Here is an 18222-nt window from a genome sequence, read left to right as displayed (position 1 = left end):
AGCTTTTTCAGAGTTTAGGATTTCAAATCAGTTTTCACTTTACTTTTCTAACATCTCTTGAATTCATCAGTCTTCTGTTACTGAGGAGGACAAGGAACGCTTGTTAGGGGACCTTCAGAAGAAAGTGAGCTCCCTAGAGAAAAGGCTACAAGGAAACCTAAGCCCAGACGAGCATCTTCAGGAGCTTCTTCAGGAGGTACGACGATTAACTCTCAGATGTCTTTGACCTTGTGGACATGGATAATGCAGGCGCAGCATAATAGGTGACGTAGCGTGATGACATACAGTAGATACACAGCCGCTCCCTTTAAACTCGCCATGCAAGCGCAGACCCGCCTACCATTTTTTTAAATGCTGAAAATTGGTCAAGTAAAACCTGATACATGATCAATAATGTTCACCAAGATTTGAGTCGTCACATTATTTCTCATAACGTTTTCGGCGCAAGAAGGCAGGTGCTCTCAAAGCAGAAGTAAACAGGCAATCAACCAAAATTCAACCAACAGCAAACTAGCCCAGACAAGGTGAACAGTTTTTAAGGTGGGCTATAAAGGTAAACACGCAAGAATGTAAAAATGCTAAATTAAAAAAAGGGTTAAACCAAAAGAAAACCTTAAATAATAAAGTCTCCCTTAATGTTCTGTATCATAAACACCTTTTATCATTTGTTCAACAATTCAGAAGTCCAGTCTTGAGCAGAGACTGGAAGAGGCCAGAAGAGAGCTTGTTGACCTTCGGACAAAGCATGCTGATACTGTCAGCTCCTTGCAGGCACAGGTATGCTGCTCACCACATTTCACCTTAAGAGACTTAAGAAGACTTAAAGGTGACTTGATAAGTACATGTCATATATTTACAGTAAGTCAAGTTCCCTGAAGAAAAGGAACAAATTGATAGAAAGTCAAAGGAATTTTTTTATAGCAGCCTGCGCCTCTGACCACAGGTATCCAGAACCACATGCAGCATTACCGAGCTGCAGACACTTCTCCGACATAAAGATGAATCCTCCAGGTCCTACCGAGAGAGAACCGACACACAAGTATGTTGGAAAGATATCTAAGACATTATATCATGCCGCATTATTATTTTACTAGAATGGGGGAGAGCCATAATCAGATGTGTAGTCAGCACACAACTTCCATGTCATTCATGTCAGATGTTGTTTAGAGAACATATTGGTTGCAGAGAGGCATGGTAATGCTCTGTTCTTGATTCATTATTTTAATGTTGAGGTTTTATAATATCCATCCATTTTCTATGCTGCTTCTCCTCAGTGGAGTCGCGGGGGCATGCTGGAGCCTATCCCAGCTGACTTCAGGTGACAGGCGGGGTGGTTTTTAATATAAATGATTTAAATTGCAGTTAGCTGCAGTTAGCTCCTATGTTTACATAACAACTTATGAAGCCTCTCCTCTTTGTCATTACATAATGACTGCAGCCTTTAGCCAGGAGGTTGTGTCATCAGATTGTGTGTTTTGACTCTAAACCCTCCCGCTGGCAGGTCAGCAGTGGTGGCCAGCCACTACTCACTCCCTCCTGGCTGCCAGCATGCCTCCTCCCGCTTGCTCCATATCCAATAGGAGGCTCTCTCTGCCGCCACCCCTAGTCTTTGTACTGCCTTTTCCCTCTAACTTCCTGTCAGTCCCACAACTATTCCCCAGAGCAAAAGGCAGTAGTAGCATCCGCAAATCATACCAACTTTAAGTCTTTCGTCACAGATGTCATATATAAACAGATCAATTTGTTCATGATGTTACCTTTCCTGATAATCGTGGTCCTTGACTTTCTTGGCTTGAATGTCATCCGAGCCCAAGGTGCCACCTCACTGAGCTTATTTAGAACCATTCTTGCCTGCACATGGGAGGATGTTGTAATTGTGAGATCATCCATGAAGCACCTTATTACCAGTTGTTGGGCACCAGAGGTCACATGTGGCCCTCTGGTCACCTTTTCCACTGCTGTAATGATGAGGTTCACACCCATGATGAACTGAATAGGCGAGACAGTATATCCAGTGGCAATCCCTTTCTCGAGGGGATGGATATTAAGACTTCAATTTCTCAGGGCCTTTGCAAATCACTCATCACTTACTACTTTAAACAATTCAAGCCATGCTGAATTCCACTTCAGGCATTGTCAGCCAGTGTCCGCATATCGATGTTGGGCAGCAATGGCTCAGGAAGTAGAGCAGGTCTTCCGGAAAAAAGACGGTTGGTGGTTTGATCCCTGATTCCTCCATCCCAGTCACTGTTGTTGTGTCCTTCGTCACGACACTTCACCCGCCTTGTCTGCAATGCTGCCCTCACTGGTGTATGAATGTTTGGTGGTCGGAGAGATTGCACCCACGTTTCCGTCGGTCTACCCCAGGGCATGTAGCCACAAATGACTTGGGTACCTTGAAGGGTGCTATATAAATTTAACCCATTATTATTATTATTAAAGGGATAGTTTGGATTTTTTGACATGAAGTTGTATAACATCCCCATCAGCAGTGGACTATATCAAAAGAGACTTAACCCACTTAACAAATATAACGGCGAGCAATTTGTGAGGTCTGATTTTTTTTTTTATTATTATTTTTTTAGGCATTTTTATGATGCAATTGTATTCAATTGTATTGTAATTCTCTTGTGAAAACATTGTTTGGAGAAATCTTTACTTAAATGACCCAGCAACTAAGCAGAACTACGTTCCTCGTCACGGAAATCTGGCCAGAACTGGACTGGCAGGCCCAAGTGGGGGGGTAGGTCACTGTTGATATAGTCCAGTGCTGATGGGGATGTCATGCAAGTACATGTCAAAAAATACGAATTATCCATTTAAGTTTGTGTTGTGAAAATCTTGTTATTTTACTGTTGTTTTTCAGATAGCAAACCTGGAGCAGCAACTACAAGAAAGTTGTGAAAGACTGAAGATTGCAGAGCAGCAGATTGTAGCGAAAGAACAGCTGGCAGATAAACTGGTTAGTTTCTAGCGTTGAAAGAGAAAAATGTATTTATCACGGTTAATTGGTTGTAGACCCATCCATTTCTTTTTCTATGCCACTTATCCTCATTAAGGTCGCGGGGGTATGCTGGAGCCTATCCATAGCTGACTTCGGGTGAGAGGCGGGGTATAGGCATAGAAAACCTGTGTAAGACCTTTTATAAATGCGCTTGGAGCCCCCTTGTCATGAAATATAGTCACTATAGTCTCCTAGTCTCCTTACGTAGCGTTTTTGTATCATTGTTAAAACATATTGCTCCTGCCGTCGTCCTCCTCCTCGTCTTACTCATTGAACCGAAGATTTATTTAGCTGCTGCTTCTTCTTCTTGATTGTTTATTGACGGTTAGCAAGCAGCTCACTCAGTTAGTTAGTTTGCCAGCAACGGTACAAAGGAGACTGATTTACAATGGTCTACAGCCAATCATGACGCAGAACACAATGGGCGGGTTCTGTCTTAGCCAATAAGGACTGTTGTGGCTCTATATTTAGCCGGCTGTTGTCTATTGTGGGTTCCTAATATGCTTGTACAGGTATATAAACACACTGAGATGAGGTGGAGCCACACACGTCAACACAATGCGCGTTCGTACGCTGTTAAAAAAAAAAAAGAAGCAAAATTGCACTTTAAAAAATCTGCGAAACAGCGAATCCGCGAAAGTTGAACAGTGATGTAGCGAGGAAACACTACTACATATCACAACAGAATGTGTCTTCTGAATGCCTTATATTTTACTTCATTTAGCCATTTTAAGCTTGAAAATGCTTCATTTAGGCAAAAAAATAAGTAGCATTTGTTTAAAGATACATATTTTTGACTAATAATAGGCCGTATTCAACAAACAAAACAGCTTGACCTACTGTATTAATTAATTAAATTTGAAACAACATGATAGAGTGAAGCCACGAAATTTGAAACACAACGTGGCGAGGGATTACTGTATGGGAAATTTTCTGGGAAAATGAGGGTAAAGAAGGGAAAGTCTGATTGTTTTATTGTCATTTTAAGAATGAATGAATCACACACATTTAGTTTACTGCAATGCATGTATTTTTTTTCCACAGCAAGTAAAGTGGAGTACAGAGAAGGCCTTTTTGGATCAGCAGTTGTGTTTGGTGCAGCAGCAGAGTCAGGAGAAGATCAAGCAGCTGGAGGAGAGTATCACTGCTGTGCAGACAGATAAACATCTGATGCAAGACACAATGGTAGGCTCTTTTCATTTTGTTGGCCAGCGTTGTTAATATACAGCACGTCTTAACCCTTTTGGCGCCAGAGTTTTTTTCAGTTTTGACATTCCTATTTCAAAAGGTGGTAGCTTGAAAATGGTTAGAGATAAAGCCATACTGTAAATTGTAAAAAATCATCAGCATGATCCAAAGTGTCATGGGAGTAAGTGTACTCATCTAATGTGTACTCATCTAGTCTTCCTCTTCTCTCAAGCAAAGCCAGCCGTCATCGTCATTTACAGCGGGATCTTGAACACCAGTGCTGCCTGCACTGCCATTATTACTGCTATTATTACATAGATGGATATATTGCCTGTAAATATTCTCATTTATCCAGGTCATTATATTCTCAGGTCATAACTATTAGCAGTGTATTTTTTGCAGAAGAGTATCCTGCGGATGGTACTGCATATGCCGCTATTTCCGTATTTTTTTTTTACATTCCCGCTACCCCCTCACTAGTCGAGGTGTTTTGACAACCCACAACGTCCCCTCCTGCTACCCCGAACACGGTTTAGTAAAGCATTGGCTCAAGTATGCTCAAGGGCCTTCAAAGTCTATAAACTTATAAACTTTGCATTGAAACACCCACAAATGTTGCTCAGATTGAAGTTACAGATGTCCGCCGTCTCCTGGTGTAAAGTACTAACTACATGAGGCACCATATTTGCAGAAATGGCTTGTTAAATTCAGTCTTTCATATTCATTACAGGCAGATTAAAACAGTAGAACTAACCCAACCTGAACAGAACGCCTCCAGAGAAAATGTGTGACTATTCATACTAAAGTGTTAATATAGGAAACCATATATTGTGAGGGGAGGAGTGCTGGTCTCCTCCTGTGAGGGACAGAGACAATGACTGTGTTAATCAGGTGATAAGCATGTGGAGAACTTGCTTTGGAGACAAGCGGCCTCTAATCTCAAGCAGATAATCACAGCAAATCAGTGTGAGATTATATTACGTTATCAGAAATGCATATGTACTGTATGTTTGTGCATAATTAGAACTTCTATTAGTCAAATCAAATGGAATAATGGCCACAAAACATAACGAACCATATTTTGCTGACAGTAACGATATGCGATAATGACGGGTCAGTGCATACCTCGCTTTTAAAGAAGAAAGGAAGAAAAAAACAATAACCATAATATAAAATAAATATTCATATTTGTCCATTGAACTGTATTATAAATGTATTTTCTGTATGATTCCAATTGTTTTTAAGCGTTTTGTTTAGCAAAAATACAAGGCAGAAACCTAAGAGGCTGCTGGGAGCATCTCTTCTCGGCTTAGTGCGCAAGCCATGCCCACCGTCTGAGTGCACTTGGATGATGGCGCCTGCCAGTTTGTGCTGTATCCAATAGTATCATGTTGTAGAAACATATTATGCACTGTGTCTTTTAATGCAAGTGTGACATCATCATTCCTGCTAATCCTACAATAAAATACACAGAAATGTCATATGAGAACACGCTGCAGTACTCGCTTCATCCTGAAGAGGTTTGAGCTGGACGGTCACTGCCGCCCTTCCATAGAGAGGAAAAGCGTTTTTTTTTTAAATTTGTTTTGGTTTGGTTTTTTGTTATGCTCTTAATGAGCAACCCATATTAACATTTAGAATCTCCAAAACAGTCCCTCACCGCATGTCACTGCTTGCAAAAGTTATGTTCTGATGTCAGTTATGTTGGAGCTGTCAGCATTTGTATTGATTGCATAGGATGCGTGTTAAGCTAGAACCTAATACTTTCCCTGTTCACTGTTCTTGCTTGGTAGGCCGACTTGGAAAGACAAAGAGATAAGGCAAATGCCACTCTGACACAGCAGATGCAAGAACTGGATGAGTGCAAGGTATGATTGGAACTCTCATTCTGGCTGTTTTTTAATTTTTAATTGTGAACTTGTAATGCTTGGAGAAAAATGCTAACACCACAATGATTTCATGTAGGCGGAATTAGACGGCCAACAGACAGTTAGCACTGAAATTGCGAAAGCTCTCGAAGAAAGCAGACGACAAAGAGAGGAACTACAAACACAGGTCTGTGGCCACACACATCTTTGTCAAAGTCAACTTGGTTTTATTGATGTGTGTTAATGAGTGTTTTTATGTGCTTGATTTCAGGTTGGGGAGCTGAACGTATCTCTACAGAGCTCACAAAAGGAATTGTCCAAGCTCAGTGAGACACTGTTGTTGAGAGAGAAAGACATCCAAACCCTCCATGATGGTACCCGCACATCTTTTTAAAACCATTACATTTCATTCCTCATTTTATGGTTAGAGTTGCAAACTTCTGGATTTGTAATGACACTAATATTAAGACGATAGTTTGATTAAAACCAGATTATCCTTGAACTTAAGTAAAAGTAAAATAATGCTATTTGGTAATAGCAGAAAGGACGTGTACAACCAAATACAAATAGACGATTGAATGAGATAAATTACTGGGGCTCATATTAGATGAAAAAATTAGCTGGAAACCTTGCATTAAAAATATACAACATAAGGTGGCGAGAAATACTTCAATATTGGAGAAAGCGAAATTTGTTCTTCATCAAACATCACTCCACACTCTTTACTGTTCTCTGGTATTACCGTGTCTAATTTATTGTGTGGAGATATGGGGTAATAACTACAAAAGCGATCTTCACTTGCTAAATGTACTACAAAAAAGATCAGTGAGGATAATCCATAATGCCGCGGATAGAGAACATACAAATCCTCAATGCACCAAGATGAGTGAATTCAAGAAAAAATACAAGCAGTTGATGTTTGCAAAATATAAGGAAGAAGAGTCTTTAACTTGCTTTGTTATGCTTGTCTTTATTTATTATTATTTATGTATTACACTTATTGTTATATGTAATTTCTATTTATTGTAAAAAATCATACTATGCTGATGATTTTTTTTGTTTTCAGAATCAGTTGTCCCTTGTTTATCGCTGTTAACTGGTTGACATTATTACAGACAATAAATTTCAATATTTAAAAAACACACTGCGACGCAGCAGCGGCACGACACAGCGGCGGCAGTCCGCCTCCCATGCAGCCCACCACCACAGTTCCCAAAAAAAATCACCTTTACACTCCTATTATTTTTTGGTTTACACCCACATTGCACAGCACTAATGGGCAGGCTTCGGGATCACTGCAGGGACATAAGAGACAGCCACCGCTCATAGCGTACAGCAAGCTACCGAGCTAACTAGTTAGCTCCCAATGTATTTGTTCTAAACTTAAGAAAGTGTTTCAAACAGAGTGAGAAAGAAGGGCAAAGTAAGAACCCAAAAACGTAGGACGTCCAGACGGAATGAGAGGAGAACTTTTTTTCACAATGTTATGTCGACCATACCATGGCTGACTCCATAGAGAGTATTAAAGTAATGTAATCTATGTTTCATCAATGTAACATTAATGGCGCCTCGTGACCAGAATATGACATATGACTTGTCTTTCAATATTTTTGGACTAATAATACACCACAGTCAACCACGAAACAGTGATCATTTAGCGAGGGACGACTGCACAGGTTGAAAAAATTATTTGGAAATATAGTGGAACCTTGTTTGGTAATGGACGCTGGGAGTGATTTATTTTTATTTGAACATGCATACAAGTTACAATATAATAGATCACATAATTCAATTCACAGTTCCACATGTCCAAAAGGAGTAGGAAGGAGCAAAGCTTATTTAATCCTACCCCCCATCTGTTCACATCTTTTGCAGTACATTTACACTTCCTGTATTCCATTTTTGATACATAGAAGAATGATAAGATAATGTAACAAATGTTGCAGACTATTGTTCTCTGTTTGAGCAATATCACTTGATCAAGCCTTTTCTAACATTCCACACGACAAAATAAGTCATGAAAGTATGTATGATTTGTGTTGATATCAGATCAATATCTGTATCGTCCAGTATTCAAGGCTGCAATATCGGTGTCGTATCGGAAGTGAAAAAGTTCTATCGGGACACCCCAACTTTAAATGTGTTTAGTAAGTGTGTGTGGCATATTTAGGGACTAAACCTGGATTGTGTCATTGACAATTCAGGAGAGAACAGGAAGTTCCTGGCTCTTATCTAATAAGTCAATCAGTCGTTTTTATTGCAAATGTTTATCTGAAATTGGAGGAGAATGTCAACGTGAAGCTAGCAGTAGGGTGTGGAGGGAGAGGAGCGAGCCGTGGGCCAAAAATAGACATTTTATGGCAGTATCCCCGTGATCCCGAAAGGTGACCCCCACAAAAAGCAGCGATTGACTGTACTTCAAAGGGTTTTGTATAGTAACCTGTTCAGTGTTGAATTATGCATTTTTTACGGCATTTTGGCTGTCATGGAAATACGCTGGATACATATGTGTTAAGTACACTGTGTGTTGCAGAGGTACACAATCGGAAGACCGCGCTGGTCCAGCTGCAAGAGGAATTTGAGCAGCAGCAGGTCCAAGGAAGGCAGATGGAGCTGGACAAAGACTCCCAGCTCACTATCTTGAGGGGAGAGCTACTCAGCCAGACTCAACAGCTTGACCACTGTCAGGCTCGAGTCAGTACCAGCCCATTTATATTCTCACTCCTCCATGTGTTCAAACCAAAATCAGATATGCAGCGTCTTACAATGTGAGCACTAGTTAAGTTTGTGTATGTACACGGTGGTGTGATTGCAGATCTCATACTTGGAGGTGGAGGTAGAGACTCTGACGGAGCAGCTTCACAGCCCTGCTGTGTGCGAGGAGGATCACAACGGCAGCGTGACAGTGGATGACCTGGACAACATACACAAGGTCAACAGAGAGCTGGAGCAGCAGCTCAGTGACAAGACCAGGGTACAATTGTGAAGCTACCGCTCATTAAAGTCTTCAGACTTCAGTGACGTGCAGTCAGGGGAGGAAAGTGAGGTCATGATGACAAATAAAAAAACAATACAGTGTTCCCTCGTTTATCGCGGGGGGTAGGTTCCCAAAATAGCCCGCAATAAGTGAAATCCGTGAAGTAGCCAACTATATTTTTGTACAATTATGTGTTTTAAGGCAGTGAAACCCCTCACCATACACTTTATACACTTACACAGGCAATAACATTTTCTCACATTTCTCTTTTGTTTAAACACTCTCAAATTTCATTTCAATTTTAATGACCAATTTACGAGATTGGACACAACAAATTAAGTGACTCACGCATATTCACTCCTCTGATGGTGGCTTGTCCTGGCGCCGTTAGGCTGTAGCGTTCTTGTATCCTTGTTAAAACATATTCCTCCTCATCGTCCGCCATGAACCAAAGATTCATTTACAGTATTCCAGGCACCCTAAAGTCGCGTAACTTCTACCTTCATACAACATGTACAACACTAAACAGGCAGTCCTGCACGAAGGAGATTGACTGACAACGGTTTACAGCCAATCACAACGCAGAATACGATGGGTGGGTTCTCCCTTAGCCAATCAGGACTGTTGCGACTGTATTTACTGAGACAAACCGGACACGTCTTCAACTCACATGAGTATACTGCACCCTCTACTAGTAACAGGAGTAAATACAATAACAGACACATGCAGCAGAGCACCGGCTGATCACTCTAATACGCCACAAGGACGCTGAACACAATACACGTTGATACGCTGATTAAAAAAAATGTGCAAAATTGCACTTTAAAAAATCAGCAAAAGAGCGAATCCGCGAAAGGTGAACCGCGATGTAGCGAGGGAACACTAATGGTAACATAAAAGAAATACAGTATGCATATTAGTCCACTGAACTGTATTATAAATGTATTTTCTGCATGATTCCAGTTGTTTTTAAGTTTTTCTTAAGTAAAACTCACTGAATTTGCGCATTTCCTGATCAAATACAGGGCAGAAACGTAAGATGAGGCTGCCGCTAGCGTCTCTTCTCGGCATAGTACGCAAGCCCTATGCACTGAGCACTGAGGTGGATCGTGGCGCCTGCCAGTTTATGTTTGTCAGCATGTGGCCAATAATATAATGTTGCAGAAACCTTTATTATACACCATGACTTTCTGTAGCCTGTGTAATGTATTTAATCTAAGTGTGACATCATAATTTTTGCTAATCACACAATAAAATACACATGGAAATGCCACACGGGAGGCGCTTTCCATACTCTGTTCATCCTGAAGGGGTGGGCGTGAGCTAGAAGGTGCTTGTTATTGCCATCCTCCCGTAGAGAGGAAAAGGCAGCATTTTTTTTTATTTTTTTTTTATTTTTTATTTTTTTAGACAGCAACCCAAATGTTTTCCAGTGAATACAAAAACTAAATAAGTGGGACTAAGAAGTATTTGAAAATGTTTCTTAACCAAAGGAGTCAGTGCCTCACCAGCCATGAACCTCACGGCACATCACTGACAGTCTTGATGCAAAGAACTGGCAAATATTTGTTTTAATTGAAAGTAAAAGACCATATTAAGAAAGTTTGTTGTTGTCAGACGATCAAACAGCTGCAGCAGCGAATGGCAGAATTGAAGAGGACGTTGCAGAAAGAACTGGTAAGGTCTCATCTTGTGTATAGTGGCAAACCCTAGCTTGATACGACAAGAGTTATTGCAAATGATTGTTAAGGGATTTTTCATGCTGATTAGCGAAAATACTCAAGTATTTTTACGGTGACAGTTTTTTGCATGTTGTTGGGTCCTCACACAATGGATTTGTGTGAAAAGTGGCTTTGAGTTCCCAATTAGTCTCAGTTAATTAGAACCATAACCCATCAATATTTGTGCACCTGCCAACGTCCCGCTTCCTTCTTTAGCCTCTGCGTGGGTGACGTAAAGTGATGTTAGCGATTCCTCGAAGCAGAAAAAAAATCCTCGATTATTTTTTGTAATCGAAGTTACTCAAATTATTCTCAGATTTTTTTTGTTATCCCCTTAATGAACAAACTGCTAATTTTTTTAAAAACTCTAAAAGAGTCAGTGCCTGACCAGTTATAAACCTCATCGCACATCACTGCTGTTGAAGCACCGGTACCAATTTGGCAGCAGTATCAGATTATACACTCCTGATCCAAATTTTAAGACCAGCTGAAAAATTGCAAGAATTTACATTTTGCACTGTTGGATCTTAAGGTGGTTCTAAGTAGAGATTCAAAATGCAGAAAAGAAAAAAGAAATGGGAGTGAGACAAAACATTTTTGAGTAAGCAATTTATTGCAAACAAGCATTTAAATGAAAAGGCTGTTCATCAGCTGAAATACTGAAGAAATTTTAGTCTCACTCCCATTTCTTCTTTCTGCATTTTAAAGGTCTACATAGAACCTCCTTAAGATCCAGTTTAAATTCTTGCAATTTTTCTACTGGTCTTAAAATTTTTATCAGGAGTCTATCTAAACAATGCCCAACCAAGTGCTGGCACATCAGGAATTGCTCGGTTTGTTTAGCTTTTGATCATTTTTTTTCCAATTGCATAAAGTATCAGAGTTTGCAGCTGTCACGTCGCCAAAGTGGCTTCACATCAAATGATGTTGATATAGGAGCTCAGAAGCAAAAGATGTTTATACTTATTGTGTATCTTCTTCTTTATGCTCTGTAGAAGCTGAAGCCTGACCCAGAAGAAGAAGCAAAGGAGAAGATACTAGAAAGCCGGGTTGAAAAAGAAGAAAGGGTTTGTGCAGAGCCGCCGCCAGCATCCAGACCGAGCCCATCCACTTCCAACACCACAGTGACCAACACCTCAGACCTTAATGACTCGCGAGAAATCAACTTTGAATATTTGAAGCATGTCGTCCTCAAGTTTATGTCATCAAGAGAGGCTGAGGTAAGTCATCCGGGGTGATTCCAAGTGGAAAACCAGTTACAGTGATTCAGTTCACCTAAAAAGAAAGGAAAAAGAACCAGAGAGTGTGTGTTGTCTTTTCAGGCTTATCAGCTAATACGAGCTGTGTCTGTGCTGCTCAACTTCACTCGTGAGGAGGAGGACATGTTGAAGCAAACCCTCGAGTATAAAGTCAGTGTTTTAAAAAATATCTTTTTAGTATAATTTATCATTGTGAAATTAATATTTGTCTTGTAAGGAGAGCTGTACAGTAATCCCTCGTCACTCGCGCTTTGAGTTGCACGGCTTCACTCTACCACGGTTTGTCAAAAATTAGGGGATAATTAACAGCCTGATATGAGGAATTATGACATCATCCCGATAAATCTGATGACATAAAAAATTGCTCAGATAACCAATAAAAATGAGGTGGGATTAATTGTACTGCAGGTGGTGTCACTATGCAATACATACTGGAAATGTTGTCGGGACCTACGTATGTCACTTCCTCCTTTAGGAAATTTTTACGACAGCGCTTCTGCGACGTCACGTGCTATGGTGATTATTTTTTTTAAATGAATGAACATAAATGGTCAGTAACCATACTTCATATGCAGTCATGGAAAACATGATTAGAGCACCCTTGTTTCTTCAGTTTATTGATCCATTTTAATGCCTGGTACAACTAAAGGTACTTTTGTTTGGACCAATATAATGATGATAACAAATATAGCTCATAAGAGTTGAATTTAAGAGCTGATATTTAGCAACTTCCATGGTTTTCTTGATAATAACTAGAGTTCTTACATGAATAGCTATAGCATTGTACTGCCAATACACGTAACTCTTATGAGCTATTTTTGTTGTCCTTGTTATATTTGTCCAAACAAAGGTACCTTTAGTTGTATCAGGCATTAAAATGAACAAGGAACTGAAGAAACAAGGGTGCTCTAATCATTTTTTCTATTACTATATGTAATATATTGTTGTTTTTTTATTAGTGACTCTTATAAAAAGAGTTTATAAGCATGCGGATGTTTCTATTGTGTCTGAAATCCACCAAGACTGAGCTATGTAAAAACTTAAGCAGTGCACGTAGCGCCGACGTAAACGTCATATCCGGTTATGTATAATACATAAATAAACAGAATAAAATATATAAAATGCAGTTATATTTGAATGTAAACAACCACAAGCAGTGCAATGATGGATTAATCAAGAGGATTCAGTTTGAGTTTTTTATTTTTTTTTCCAAACGGAGAAATACCATCCATCCAAACATATTTTCCCAGAAAATATTTTCAGTGGCATAAAAAACGCTAAATAATTTATGGAACCAAGACAAGACGGCTTATAAATTATCTATTTGCACCATGGATGATATGAGAAAAATAAAAGATAGATTATGTTGTAAAAACGTTTTTGGGAGTGTGTGAGGTGATGTATATTGCTACCGTAAAATAGATCGATGGAAGGCGTAGATTACACATGCCTAACATGTGCTGTAACTGTCGTCAACTTGTCGTAAATTTCCCCTGAGCTCAGTTGTAAACAAACATGGCGTCGATCGTGTGAGACTTCTTCAGTGTTTCAGAGGAAGACATTCCACAGTGAGGAGGACAAAAAACATCAAGCTTCAACACATCAAACCATAAGCGGGACTTACATCCGTACGTGAGCCCATACGTGTGTAACACATACACTGCAATTTTTGGGAATTTGCAAACGCTGCAACGCTGTTTTGGAAGCCTACAAAAACTACTAAAGAAGCTGCCCCAAAGCTAGCCGTAAATAAAGACCCAGGTCTTCCTATCGCTGCGGTGTTTGAAAAGTGCAAAAAGTATAAAGCAATATGTGATTTCATCATAGAAATGATGGCGCTGGATGACCAGCCCTTTACCATCGTTGAAGACACTGGCTTTTGTCGGCTAGTAAACCCCTTGGAGCCACGGTCTGTACTACCGGGCACCACTTTTTTTTCTGGTTTGTTGGCAGTAGTGATGTAATGATATTTGGTTAGGGCTCATGTACAGGTTCAGTTTGTCAAATTCAGCTTTGAGTAGTTCTTACCTCCAGGTGTGCATAAACTACAGTTACATCTAAATAAAAACAAATAGATATAAAAAGCTATCGCTATCGATCTTGAAGGAGTAATTAGTACTCGTATCGGCTTGAAAATAAGATTAGGCATCCTTATCTAAACTATATTAATTAATAAATCATTCTGTTTTGTGCTTGAATACGGCCTAGTATTAGTAATAGAATATGCATATCTAAGAAAACACTATGCTTTTTTTTTTTTACCTAAAAAAAGGGGGCAGGAACGCGCAGCTCCGGAACAGCATACGACTCTTCAGCCTCCTTGTCGCAATGCTCGAATATTTTCATAACACCCCAGTGGGGAAAATGTGCCTTTTTCACAAGAGATTAAAAATGTCAGACTTTCTGTAAGACCCTGAATTTACCTGTTGTTTGTGAGCGTGATATTAATTTTCTACTATGCAAAACAAACCACGAAAAATATCTTGTCGGGGTATCACGTTAAAAAGCTTTAATTTAATACGGCATTTGAAGAACAAACACTTGACGGAGTATTGGTGAGTTGTAGAGGCTCACAATGTGATCATCAGTCAAACGGCAGCTAATGTAGCCAACACTGGACAACACTCGCCCGTATATGCATGACAGTCAGCAGTCTAAAGCAAATAACCCGAAAAATAATTGAATTCATATTGGAAGACACCTCTCACTTGGAGCCATGCTGCATGATACCTGGAAGTCACTAGAAGGCCGTCAAACTATGTACTCTTACATCTAAAGACTGCTTAAAGAAGGCGTCTCACCCTCTTTCACCAGTTTCACCAGTGATAAATGCTCTCGCCAAAAAGAAAGTCAAATATGTTTATGTCTAAATGAAGGTGATTTTCTGGTTCCCTTTTTCATATCATATAGCCAATAGCAGGGGGGAACCAGGAATTCTGTGCCCCATGAAAAAAAAAAATCACGTTGGGCGCCCCCCCCCCCCTTTTTTTTTTTTAATAACTAACTATTGTTTGCACCCTCTGGCAGTCAGGAGGCCTTGGAATTATCCTAACTTTTCCCACTTATACAGCACCCCTGGCCAATAGCACTCATCATAAATAAATGTTTAAAATTTGCACTTAAACTCTGTGATCATATCGGTATAATTTCACTCATGGATGATCGGTACCATCCCTACTCTAGACATGAAATAACGCCCCTATGATCACATTTACACTCCTATTACCCAATGTAGTAGACATAAATAAGAGCAAATAAGACATTTAAGGCATAAGACTCGTGCTTGTGTGTGTCGCCGTACATGTGTTCCTGTACTAGGGGAGCCGAGTGGGGGTGCAGACAGAAAGTGACGTCGGGGGTTCACAGTTGACCTTGGTGTGCGTTATGGCTGCAACAGTCCGGTTAGGGAATATTCTGCCCGTTATGAGGTGATTCAAATTTGCAAAAAAAAAAAGCCTGTTGTTCTGGTGATCAACTTTGGTGCTTGTGTGTCTCACCCAACATTACAGTAACATTACTGACACCTAGTGACCAGTGTACAATACTACATATCTTCACAGCGTCTTTGAATACGTCTTTTGAATGCCGTATTTTACTTCATTTTGCCATTTTTATGCTTGAAAATGCTTCACTTAGGCAAAAAAAACAACTTCAAATGTGCTTTAGTATGCATATTTTTTGACTAACAGTAGGCTGTATTCAACCATGAAACAGCATTACTCATGAATATATTTTTGAATAACCGTGGTGGAGTAAAGCTGCGACATTCGAAGTGAGAAGTGGCGAGGGATTACTTTATGCTTTATATTGAAATCTCAGTGAATTAGTTGGAAATGTTATGTTTCAGATGTCTTGGTTTGGATCCAAGCCTTCTCCAAAGGGTACCATCCGACCTTCGGTCTCAGGCACTTCCACCCACTGGAGCTGATGGCCCACAGGAAGGAAGGCATCGACTGAGGCATAGAAATAGGAAGAACACTTTCAGGAGGAAATCAGTGCAGTGGTCCATGCTGCTGCAAACTTAAAGCAGCATCCTGCTGACACGCAATTCTGCTTTTGTGGGACAAGGTTTTTTTAAATCTGTTTTAGGAGACGAGCTGCATGGGTTCTTTGAGGGATTGAGGTTTGGTTGTAATCAATTGTAGACCTCGTTCAACACACATTTACACTGGAAAATGGACACAACACATTTTTGACTTGTCTTTTATTTTTATTTTTTTTATTTTTTATTCTTTCACAATTCATAAGTTGGATTCTCAATAAGATGACCTCCATTTCTTGGGCAATCAGCAAGTCCCCCCATGCAATGATCCAACATTCCAGCATTTAAATTTTGTTTTCTAATTGATACCTAACCCATGAAGCTTTTTTTTGACATTTCATTTGTACATTGGTTCATTTTCCATTTGCAATGTTACCACTCGTCAATGTGATCAACAAGTGAATCTGTACTCTGGGAACAGGACTACCTACTAATGTAATGGAAGTTCATTCTGTGCTTGACGCACTGTGTCAGGAATGAGGAATGACAACTTTCAAACTCAATTCTTCCTAAGTTTGAGTCGGCTCACTGGTCTTCTCCCAAAAGTTATTTTACATGTTAAGTCAACCGCCAAAACACATTTAGGTGGACATATTCATCAAGAATAATGTGCTGTTTATTCTATTTTTCTGGGGATTTTTGTAAAAATCTATTGAAAATTCATTGAATATTTTAGCATTAAAAATACAATTTTGCATACTGGTGTATTAACCATTACAGAAACATGCACAAATATTTTGGTAACTACCAATGCTGTTAATTTTTTATGTATATGTGTGTATGTATATACGTGTGTGTGTGTATAATATGTGTATATATAATGTGTATATATAAAATCTGTAAGAAATATATATATACTGTGTGCTTTGAGAACGACATATGTATATGTGTGTATGCTATGAGAACTTTATAGTAGGGAGAGATGTGGAGTTTAATAGGGAATGTGTGTAATAGGTATGTGTAAATGATTTGCTGATCAGTTCAGTATTTGTCATCATCTGCAACCCTCACTCCTCTGCTTTAGAATCACTTCCATGTTCATTCCTCTGTCAGTAAAAGCATCTTCTAGTGTATTTTTTTACTGCTGTGAAAATGTTTTATTGTATCCCAGTCTTTTCTAATAGCCATCATGTGTGAAGGTGTTTGTTTTCCTCATTTCGGGATAATGCATACTGTTAAAACACATCAATGCAGACAGGAGATATTTTTTGCCCAGTGGAAAGGTGTATCTTAAGTCTGAGGAAATGATTGTACGTCTTGGATGGGCTAGCATGCTGTAGTCCCTCAGACTCGCCTGCGTGGTTGATGCAAAGTAATGTCTCTGTGAGAATCCAGGAATTTTGAATGCACTTTTTTACCTGTGAAACCTGGCAACACAACTGTACTTTCACTACAGCGCTCCTGATCTTTTGTCATGAACTGACAGAAAAGGCTTGATATTCCTGCCTTATTAATAAAAAGAAATGAATGATAAAAATGAATGCCTTCCTCCAGAGTCTATGCTTGCAAATTTCATTCTTCTTTTTTTCAGATTGTTTTTAGTACTGATATTTTGTTTGAAATTATCTTGATTGAGATTATTTTTCTGTTATCGTTCTGTTCTCAATCAACTAAATGAAATGAAAAAATAGATTATAAATATTGTGTAAGGCAGGGGTCACCAACGTTTTTTCTTGCGAGAGCTACTTTTCGAAAATGAAAATGGCCGCGAGCTACTCATTTTTGTAGAAAATGATTTTCATACCTTATTTCAATCCAAACAAAGCAAATATGCTTGTTTTACCAAAACATTCACAAAATGCTGGTATCCACAACTAACATTTTATGTTTCAGAATACATTTCTTTCTAGTGTTCTCACATTATTAACTGAAAACCTGAATGAAAAGCAGGCCTACGGGCGCCTCATGTGGTCGTGGGGGCTACCTGGTGCCCGCGGGCACTGTGTTGGTGACCCCTGGTGTACAGTGTGTCTAGGATTTCATTTCTTTGCATTTTTACAATCTTTAAATGCATTGTAAACATGCTGCAATTTTGTTATTTTTCTTCAATTTTAACAGTATGCCTTGACATAAAGAACGCAGTACAAACATATACTTGCATCTCAGAGCTTCTCTTTAGTGGTTCACTGTATGTTATCGACTACTAAGCAGTCACTGTGATAT

General features: G+C 39.4%; 1 protein-coding gene across 2 annotated transcripts in view; it reads left to right on the top strand.

Moving 5' to 3' along the window:
• The window catches only part of golga1 (golgin A1), a 34959-nt gene extending 17440 nt beyond the window's left edge, over positions 1 to 17519 (top strand). For both annotated transcript variants that reach the window (XM_054774729.1, XM_054774728.1), the window contains 14 exons: positions 71 to 196; positions 682 to 777; positions 944 to 1039; positions 2867 to 2962; positions 4049 to 4189; positions 5986 to 6060; positions 6158 to 6247; positions 6332 to 6434; positions 8594 to 8754; positions 8876 to 9034; positions 10655 to 10714; positions 11754 to 11978; positions 12081 to 12167; positions 15865 to 17519. In XM_054774729.1, coding sequence (XP_054630704.1) covers positions 71 to 196; positions 682 to 777; positions 944 to 1039; positions 2867 to 2962; positions 4049 to 4189; positions 5986 to 6060; positions 6158 to 6247; positions 6332 to 6434; positions 8594 to 8754; positions 8876 to 9034; positions 10655 to 10714; positions 11754 to 11978; positions 12081 to 12167; positions 15865 to 15945 — 1596 coding nt within the window. In that variant the 3' untranslated portion in view covers positions 15946 to 17519. The remainder of the gene's footprint in view (positions 1 to 70; positions 197 to 681; positions 778 to 943; positions 1040 to 2866; positions 2963 to 4048; positions 4190 to 5985; positions 6061 to 6157; positions 6248 to 6331; positions 6435 to 8593; positions 8755 to 8875; positions 9035 to 10654; positions 10715 to 11753; positions 11979 to 12080; positions 12168 to 15864) is intronic.
• Positions 17520 to 18222: the final 703 nt, after the last annotated feature.

Source organism: Dunckerocampus dactyliophorus, chromosome 4, assembly GCF_027744805.1.
Source record: "Dunckerocampus dactyliophorus isolate RoL2022-P2 chromosome 4, RoL_Ddac_1.1, whole genome shotgun sequence".
NCBI lineage: Eukaryota > Metazoa > Chordata > Actinopteri > Syngnathiformes > Syngnathidae > Dunckerocampus > Dunckerocampus dactyliophorus.
The sequence above is the reverse complement of the archived record's forward strand: the minus strand, read 5'-3'. Positions and strand labels throughout refer to the sequence as shown.